The 10,154-nt window shown below is 36.2% G+C and overlaps 1 protein-coding gene across 2 annotated transcripts in view; it reads left to right on the top strand.

Annotated features, from left to right (window-relative positions):
* Positions 1–1,822: 1,822 nt before the first annotated feature.
* The window catches only part of slc18a2 (solute carrier family 18 member 2), a 105,049-nt gene continuing 96,717 nt past the window's right edge, over positions 1,823–10,154 (top strand). Inside the window, exons 1-2 of one of the 2 annotated variants that reach the window (XM_062058995.1) lie at positions 1,823–1,944; positions 2,011–2,171. In XM_062058995.1, coding sequence (XP_061914979.1) covers positions 2,039–2,171 — 133 coding nt within the window. In that variant the 5' untranslated portion in view covers positions 1,823–1,944; positions 2,011–2,038. The other variant, XM_062058994.1, reaches the window with a different exon arrangement.

The following is a 10,154-nucleotide window of genomic DNA, read 5'->3' as shown; positions in this document are numbered from 1 at the left end:
GTTTTCCCAAAATTCCAGGAATTCCGTAATACTATTTTTCAATTCAACATGGAAAAATTCCTGGTTTTCCCAAAATTACAGGAATTCCGTAATACCATTTCTCAATTCAACATGGAAAAATTCCTGGTTTTCCCAAAATTACAGGAATTCCGTAATACCATTTCTCAATTCAACATGTTACTACTTCAACATTTCTCGGCCGATTTTAAAAATTTCAACACCAACCATTTCAACTCATTCACACCATTCAAGTTTTTACCTTTTTTTTTTTTTTTTTTTAATTCCCGCTTTTCCCGAAATTCCCAAATTTTGGGGAAATTCCAATTTAAATCAAAGGGACATCCTTCAAAGTTCCACAACTCCCACATTTTTCATCTGATTCAAACTGTTCCAACTTCAAAATATTCAGCCTGTTCAGGAATTGTGTACTCTACTTCAACAATTCTAAAAAAAAAAATCCAGGATTTTCAGTTCAACTTCAGCATTGGAGCATTCACACATAATTCCTTCAGGAATTCACCATTCTGGAAATTCAAACTTCCCTTTTTCCAAGTTCAAAAAAATTCCAGGATTTTCCAGAATTCCTGGTTTTCCAAAGCCCTACTTCCACCCTTTTTTCCTGGCGACTACTTCTCCCACATTTTTCAAACCCACTTCAACCGTTCCACCGTGAAAACATTCCTCTTAATCAGGACAAAAAACAAAGTGTTTTTTTTTAACTGGAAACATTCCTGGTTTTCCCCAAATTCCAGGAATTCCGTAATACCATTTCTCAATTCAACATGTTACTACTTCAACATTTCTCGACCGATTAGAAACATTTCCACACCAACCATTTCAACGCATTCACACCATTCAAGTTTTTACCGTTTTTTTTTGTTAAAATTCCCGCTTTTCCCGAAATTCCCAAATTTTGGGGAAATTTCAATTCAAATCAAAGGGACATCCTTCAAAGTTCCACAACTCCCACATTTTTCATCGGATTCAAACTGTTCCAACTTCAAAATATTCAGCCTGTTCAGGAATTGTGTGCTCTACTTCTACAATTCTAAAAAAAATTCCAGGATTTCCAGTTCAACTTCAGCATTGGAGCATTCACACACAATTCCTTCAGGAATTCACCATTCTGGAAATTCAAACTTCCCATTTTCCAAGTTCAAAAAAATTCCAGGATTTTCAAGAATTCCTGGTTTTCCAAAACCCTATTTCCACCCTTTTTTCCTGGCGACTACTCCTCCCACATTTTTCAAACCCACTTCAACCGTTCCACTGCCAAAACATTCCTCTTAATCAGGTCAAAAGAACAAAGTGTTTTTTTGAACTGGAAAAATTCCTGGTTTTCCCGAAATTCCAGGAATTCCGTAATACCATTTTTCAATTCAACATGTTACTACTTCAACATTTCTCGACCGATTTGAAACATTTCAACACCAACCATTTCAACTCATTCACACCATTCAAGTTTTACCTTTTTTTTTTAATTCCCGCTTTTCCCGAAATTCCCACATTTTTGGGAAATTCCCATTTAAATCAATGGGACATTCTTCAAAGTTCCATAACTCCCACATTTTTCATCTGATTCAAACTGTTCCAACTTTTAAAAAATTCAGCCTGTTCAGGAATTGTGTGTTCTACTTCAACAATTCTAAAAGAAAAAATCCAGGATTTCCAGTTCAACTTCAGCATTGGAGCATTCACACGCAATTCCTTCAGGAATTGCCTCATCTAGTTAGTAATATAGCACATGTCGGTTAGTTACTGAAAACACTTTTGGGGCGTTGTTGTTGTTAAGATGCAGTTAATTAGGGGGTTGTGCGCGGAGCGCGCTCAGTGACGTCATCAGGCAGTAGAAAGACAGCACGTCGATCTTCACCATCATCATCGTCATCATCATCTTCTTCTTCTCCTTCTGCTGCTGCTGCCGCTGAGCTGACCTGAGCGCAGGTGAGACGTTCATGTCTGCTGGTGAGAGCTGATGCGTGAATTATGAATGATTCCGTGTCCACACAGGACCAGTTGTAGTTGTTGGACCGGCACCATGGGGAGACTGGACGCCTTGCGGCACTTTCGTCTCCTCAGCTGGCTCAGGGAGGAGAGACAGTCTCGGAAACTCATCCTCTTCATCGTGTTTGTGGCGCTCTTGTTGGATAACATGCTGCTCACCGTGGTCGGTAGGTTCAAATATCACTTCATCATAACTAGTATCGTTGTTTATCGGCAGTAGTAGGACTCGTACGAGTTGTGGCAGTAGTTTTAGGCGCAACAGGTGGCGCTCCTCATAGTGCACCACCTGTTGGCACTTTGTAATTAATTCATAAGCAAGAAGTCAATGCAATCCGCATCGTCAGCAACTTAAAGAACAATATTTTATATAAATATACAATTTTAAAACATAATCTAATAGTGTGAACAAATGCATAATAGCCTATGCGTTATTTTTACATCAAAAATAAGTATCTCGAACATTTACATGACATGTTCTAACAATACAGTGTGTCCTTTTTCGTTGTTGAATGATGATTAGATCCATTGTGCTTTTTTATCGGTACCGAAGAAACCCAGCAGGCACACAACGTTGATACAACGTTGATTATACGTACATGTCCTTTAAAACGGACTTTGGAACAACGTTGCAAAATGGTTGTGTTTGTAAATTGAGACAACGTTGATGAAGTGACCAAATTTCAATGGTCAGATCAACGTCACAACCTGACATTGGATAAACGTCCTCACAAAGCATGTTCTTTCCACGATGTGTTTGTGCTGTAGTACATTGGTTGGAAAATGACCAAAATTCAATGGTCAAATCAACGTCAGAACCCGACATTGATTAAACGTCGTCAAAAAGCATGTTGTTTCAACGTTGTATTTGTGTTGTAGAATATTGGTTGGAAAATGACCAAAATTCAATGGTCAAATCAACGTTCAGAACACAACATTGATTAAACGTCATCAAAAAGCATGTTGTTTCAACGTTGTATTTGTGTTGTAGTACATTGGATGGAAAATGACCAAAATTCAATGGTCAAATCAACGTCAGAACCCGACATTGATTAAACATCGTCAAAAAGCATGTGGTTTCAACGTTGTATTTGTGTTGTAGTACATTGGTTGGAAAATTACCAAAATTCAATGGTCAAATCAACATCAGAATCCAACATTGATTAAACGTTGTCAAAAAGCATTTTGTTTCAACATTGTATTTGTGTTGTAGTATATTGGTTGGAAAATGACCACATTTTAATGGTCAGATCAACGTCACAACCTGACACTAAATTAACGTCGTCACAAAGCATGTTGTTTCCAAGTTGTATTTGTGTTGTAGTACATTGGTTGGAAAATGACCAAAATTCAATGGTCAAATCAACGTCAGAACCCGACATTGATTAAACGTCATCAAAAAGCATGTTGTTTCAACGTTGTATTTGCGTTGTAGAATATTGGTTGGAAAATGACCAAAATTCAATGGTCAAATCAACGTTCAGAACCCGACATTGATTAAACATCGTCAAAAAGCATGTGGTTTCAACGTTGTATTTGTGTTGTAGTACATTGGTTGGAAAATGACCAAAATTCAATGGTCAAATCAACATCAGAATCCAACATTGATTAAACGTTGTCAAAAAGCATTTTGTTTCAACATTGTATTTGTGTTGTAGTATATTGGTTGGAAAATGACCACATTTCAATGGTCAGATCAACGTCACAACCTGACACTAAATAAACGTCGTCACAAAGCATGTTGTTTCCAAGTTGTATTTGTGTTGTAGTACATTGGTTGGAAAATGACCAAAATTCAATGGTCAAATCAACGTCAGAACCCGACATTGATTAAACGTCGTCAAAAAGCATGTTGTTTCAATGTTGTATTTGCGTTGTAGAATATTGGTTGGAAAATGACCAAAATTCAATGGTCAAATAAACGTTCAGAACACAACATTGATTAAACGTCGTCAAAAAGCATGTTGTTTCAACGTTGTATTTGTGTTGTAGAATATTGGTTGGAAAATGACCAAAATTCAATGGTCAAATCAACGTTCAGAACACAACATTGATTAAACGTCGTCAAAAAGCATGTTGTTTCAACGTTGTATTTGTGTTGTAGTATTTTGGTTGGAAAATGACCACATTTCAACGGTCAGATCAACGTCACAACCTGACACTAAATAAACATTGTCACAAAGCATGTTGTTTCCAAGTTGTATTTGTGTTGTAGTACATTGGATGGAAAATGACCAAAATTCAATGGTCAAATCAACGTCAGAACCCGACATTGATTAAACGTCGTCAAAAAGCATGTTGTTTCAACGTTGTATTTGTGTATACATTGGTTGGAAAATGACCAAAATTCAATGGTCAAATCAACATCAGAATCCAACATTGATTAAACGTTGTCAAAAAGCATGTTGTTTCAACGTTGTATTTGTGTTGTAGTATATTGGTTGGAAAATGACCACATTTCAATGGTCAGATCAATGTCACAACCTGACATGAAATAAACGTGGTCACAAAGAATGTTGTTTCCAAGTTGTATTTGTGTTGTAGTACATTGGTTGGAAAATGACCAAAATTCAATGGTCAAATCAACGTCAGAACCCGACATTGATTAAACGTCGTCAAAAAGCATGTTGTTTCAATGTTGTATTTGCGTTGTAGAATATTGGTTGGAAAATGACCAAAATTCAATGGTCAAATCAACGTTCAGAACACAACATTGATTAAACGTCGTCAAAAAGCATGTTGTTTCAACGTTGTATTTGTGTTGTAGAATATTGGTTGGAAAATGACCAAAATTCAATGGTCAAATCAACGTTCAGAACACAACATTGATTAAACGTCGTCAAAAAGCATGTTGTTTCAACGTTGTATTTGTGTTGTAGTATTTTGGTTGGAAAATGACCACATTTCAACGGTCAGATCAACGTCACAACCTGACACTAAATAAACATTGTCACAAAGCATGTTGTTTCCAAGTTGTATTTGTGTTGTAGTACATTGGATGGAAAATGACCAAAATTCAATGGTCAAATCAACGTCGTCAAAAAGCATGTTGTTTCAACGTTGTATTTGTGTATACATTGGTTGGAAAATGACCAAAATTCAATGGTCAAATCAACATCAGAATCCAACATTGATTAAACGTTGTCAAAAAGCATGTTGTTTCAACGTTGTATTTGTGTTGTAGTATATTGGTTGGAAAATGACCACATTTCAATGGTCAGATCAATGTCACAACCTGACACGAAATAAACGTCGTCAAAAAGCATGTTGTTTCCAAGTTGTATTTGTGTTGTAGTACATTGGTTGGAAATTGACCAAAATTCAATGGTCAAATCAACATCAGAATCCAACATTGATTAAACGTTGTCAAAAAGCATGTTGTTTCAACGTTGTATTTGTGTTGTAGTACATTGGTTGGAAATTGGGGGCGTGGTTATTTACAGCTAGAATTCACCAACTCGAGTATCGAGTATATATATATATATATATATATATATATATATATATATATATATATATATATATATATATATATATATATATATATATATATATATATACATATATATATATGAAATACTTGACTTTCAGTGAATTCTAGCTATATATATATATATATATATATATATATATATATATATATATATATATATATATATATATATATATATATATATATATATATATATATATATATATATATATATACAGTATATATATATATAGATTTATTTTATTTAACTCCCGGCTGAATACCGGGAGTTTGTCGGGAGAAAATCTCTGCTGGGAGGTTGTCGGGAGAGGCGCTGAATACCGGGATTCTCCCGCTAAAAACGGGAGGGTTGGCAAGTATGTCAGATCAACGTCACAACCCAACATTGATTAAATGTCGTCAAAAGGCATGTTGTTTCAACGTTATGTTTGAGTTGCTCAACGTCAGGACCTAATTCAACAAGTTCTCAACGTTGTTTTAATGTCTTGTGTCTGTTGGGAAGGTGCTAATACATCAAATATATGATTATTATTATTGTTACATATTTAATTTTATTGGCTTGCTGGATGGTATAACTACAGTATTGAAATACCGTAGGATATTTTTATACAATAAATAGTTATTATTATAGTTTTAATAATAATAGATATTATTATTTATATTAATTGGCTTGTTGAACGGTAAAACTATTTCAACACTGTAGGATAGGATATTTACATAACATTTTATTTTTATTAATTGTAGTCTTGTGTGTATATTAATTGGCTCAATGAATAGTATAACTATTTAAATGCTGTAAGATATTTACATACAATTACATTTATATAAATTGTATTATTATTATTACTATGTTTTTATCACTTGGCTTAATAAGCAGTCTGACTATTTCAATGCTGTGGGATATTTGCTACGTATTTGTTACTAATGTTTGGGTTATCAGTGTTTTTTTTACCCAATGAAAAGTACTTTTTTATACTTAACACAGTCCAAGCAAAAGTTATCAAAAAGGTATTTTGCATAATGCAGACATTTGTAGCACATTCTAAAAAATACATTTAAATGAAACAAAAAAAATAAAAACTGGAATCGATATGGTTTCAATTTCTGGTACCGATGAGTCGATATCTGTATTCATGAGTATCGATATGGTACCATTTTGTGTATGTTCATGCTGTAACAAATGTTAATATGTTATATAATGAAATCTCATATTTTTCTGTAACATTTAACAGTAAACTGATAAAACTGTGCTGTCCAGTTACTCTCACTTCTGAGTATCATTTGCAAGTAGGTGTGTTGTTGTAGTCAAGAAGTAGTCTTTGCCATTAAGGTGACCGTACCACGATTGCCGTTATTTGAGTCCTACAAAGTGCTTATACTGTAAGTATTGCATTTGTTACACACCAACTGTTTATCTGTAATGTTCATCTTAGTTGTAGTTTTCATTACCAAATTTGGAGGCGTTGAAATCGCCATGTAAAATCCCTAATGTTAATCAGTAGCATATATTTGACATCTCCAATGAAAATGTGCACATTTATATAAGTGGAGCCTTACGTTTGAGCACTTTCTATAAGCCAGGCTTGCTTTGTTGGCATGGAAAATTACAACATTACATAGAGGCAATCCACCACGAATACGCCCGTTTGCACGCCAAGTGCTTGAGCATACGGCATGACATTATGTGCAACAAAGGTATGAAAATATGGTACCTGTGATTTTACATGAATCGGTACCCGCTAGTACGGACACTACCTTTAAAAGTACCAAATTTGGTCCCCATTTCAATACACAATTGTTTTATCAATGACATTTCTTAAATAAATGCCGAAAAACCAAGCTTGGGAAATATCACTGCCCTGCTTTTCATTTTGAACAGGGTCTTATTATGATTTTTTTCTACAAACCCCGATTCCATATGAGTTGGGAAATTGTGTTAGATGTAAATATAAACGGAATACAATGATTTGCAAATCATTTTCAACCCATATTCAATTGAATGCTCTACAAAGACAACATATTTGATGTTCAAACTGATAAACTTTTTTTTTTTTGCAAATAATCATTAACTTTAGAATTTGATGCCAACAACACGTGACAAAGAAGTTGGGAAAGGTGGCAATAAATACTGATAAAGTTGAGGAATGCTCATCAAACACTTATTTGAAACATCCCACAGGTGAACAGGCAAATTGGGAACAGGTGGGTGCCATGATTGGGTATAAGTAGAATCCATGAAATGCTCAGTCATTCACAAACAAGGATGGGGTGAGGGTCACCACTTTGTCAACAAATGCTTGAGCAAATTATTGAACAGTTTAAGAAAAACCTTTCTCAACCAGCTATTGCAAGGAATTTAGGGATTTCACCATCTACGGTCCGTAATATCATCAAAGGGTTCAGAGAATCTGGAGAAATCACTGCACGTAAGCAGCTAAGCCCGTGACCTTCGATCCCTCAGGCTGTACTGCATCAACAAGCGACATCAGTGTGTAAAGGATATCACCACATGGGCTCAGGAACACTTCAGAAACCCACTGTCAGTAACTACAGTGGGTCGCTACATCTGTAAGTGCAAGTTAAAACTCTCCTATGCAAGGCGAAAAGCGTTTATTAACAACACCCAGAAACGCAGTTGGCTTTGCTGGGCCTGAGCTCATCTAAGATGGACTGATACAAAGTAGAAAAGTGTTCTGTGGTCTGACGAGTCCACATTTCAAATTGTTTTTGGAAACTGTGGACGTCGTGTCCTCTGGACCAAAGAGGAAAATAATTGTTATGGGCGCAAAGTTGAAAAGCCAGCATCTGTTATATATGGGGGTGTATTAGTGCCCAAGATATGGGTAACTTACACATCTGTGAAGGCACCATTAATGCTGAAAGGTACATACAGGTTTTGGAGCAACATATGTTGCCATCCAAGCAACGTTACCATGGACGCCCCTGCTTATTTTAGCAAGACAATGCCAAGCCACGTGTTACATCAACGTGGCTTCATAGTAAAAGAGTGCGGGTACTAGACTGGCCTGCCTGTAGTCTAGACCTGTCTCCCTCTGAAAATGTGTGGCGCATTATGAAGCCTAAAATACCACAACGGAGACCCCCGGACTGTTGACCGACTTAAGCTGTACATCAAGCAAGAATAGGAAAGAATTCCACCTGAGAAGCTTAAAAAATGTGTCTACTCAGTTCCCAAACGTTTACTGAGTGTTGTTAAAAGGAAAGGCCATGTAACACAGTGGTGAACATGCCCTTTCCCAACTACTTTGGCACGTGTTGCAGCCATGAAATTCTAAATTAATTACTATTTGCAAAAAAAAAAAGGTTTATGAGTTTCAACATCAAATTTGTTGTCTTTGTAGTGCATTCAATTGAATATGGGTTGAAAAGGATTTGCAAATCATTGTATTCCGTTTATATTTACATCCAACACAATTTCCCAACTCATTTGGAAACGGGGTTTGTACATTTAAAACACTTCCTTGTGGGTCTACATAACATGTAATAGTCGTTATTTGGTCGAAATGTTGCATAGATTATGTTTTACCGGAAGCCTTCAAGCCGCTTTCTGATCGTCTCTTCAGGATGCGCTGTTTTGTGGGCGGTCTTATTTACGTGGCTCCACTTTGACAGCGTCTTCTCCCCGTTGGCAATGTTGTAGTTTTTAGCGCTTCCATATGGAGTCAACTGACGGATGTAAGTTAGAACTATACACTACTTTGTATTAGAAATGGCATGCATGTGCATGTAAGAACCAGTCTGCCCCAAAACAAGAGGATAGAGAAAAATAATGATTATTGACTACATTGTCGGACTACAATGGCAGACTCGTGCAAAGCTCTTCGCTGATGTCACACTTGGAAAAAATGGCACATATTGTGGTTAGAGTGTCCGCCCTGAGATCGGTAGGGTGTGAGTTCATACCAAAGACTATAAAAATGGGACCCATTACCTCCCTGCTTGGCACTCAGCATCAAGGGTTGGATTTGGTGGTTGAATCACCAAAAATGATTCCCGAGCGCAGCCACCGCTGCTGCTCACTGCTCCCCTCACATCCCAGGGGGTGGAACAAGGGGATGGGTCAAATGCAGAGAGTAATTTCACCACACCTAGTGTGTGTGTGACTATCAGTGGTACTTTAACATTACCTTAATATTGGGCAAATTCTAAACGGATCGTTTGGATGAAGTTTAAAGGAAGGCAAGACTGTTTTATAAATATCCGCGCCATGCCTGCAGGATTTAATGAAAAATGTCAGGACTTACGCATTGCCCATGTACACCAAAACTGTTACCATCAGGTAAGAACATTTGGTTTTGCATAATAGGTCCCCTTCTACATTGTTCTGAAAAGTCTGACATGTCGTATTTGTAGCAAAAAGACACAAGAAATGCCACCGTTTTCATGATTTTACATCAATGTGTGTTCTCGTCTTCTGCCATTCAAAGTACATTTGACTAAACTATAATGTGTTAAAAATATTATATTAATCATAAACATTATAACATCACACAAAATGTGTTATATCCGTCATCATTTGATTTTAAACACAAATAGGTCTGGAATTTCATAGTAAGAATATGAACATTTCATATCAGGGTTATTGTGACTAAAATTATCACTGTTATCATAACGATTACGATATTGCTCAAAAAGTGAT

Source organism: Entelurus aequoreus, linkage group LG09, assembly GCF_033978785.1.
Source record: "Entelurus aequoreus isolate RoL-2023_Sb linkage group LG09, RoL_Eaeq_v1.1, whole genome shotgun sequence".
In the NCBI taxonomy this organism is placed as follows: Eukaryota; Metazoa; Chordata; class Actinopteri; order Syngnathiformes; family Syngnathidae; genus Entelurus; species Entelurus aequoreus.
This window is presented reverse-complemented; position numbering and strand designations above follow the sequence as displayed.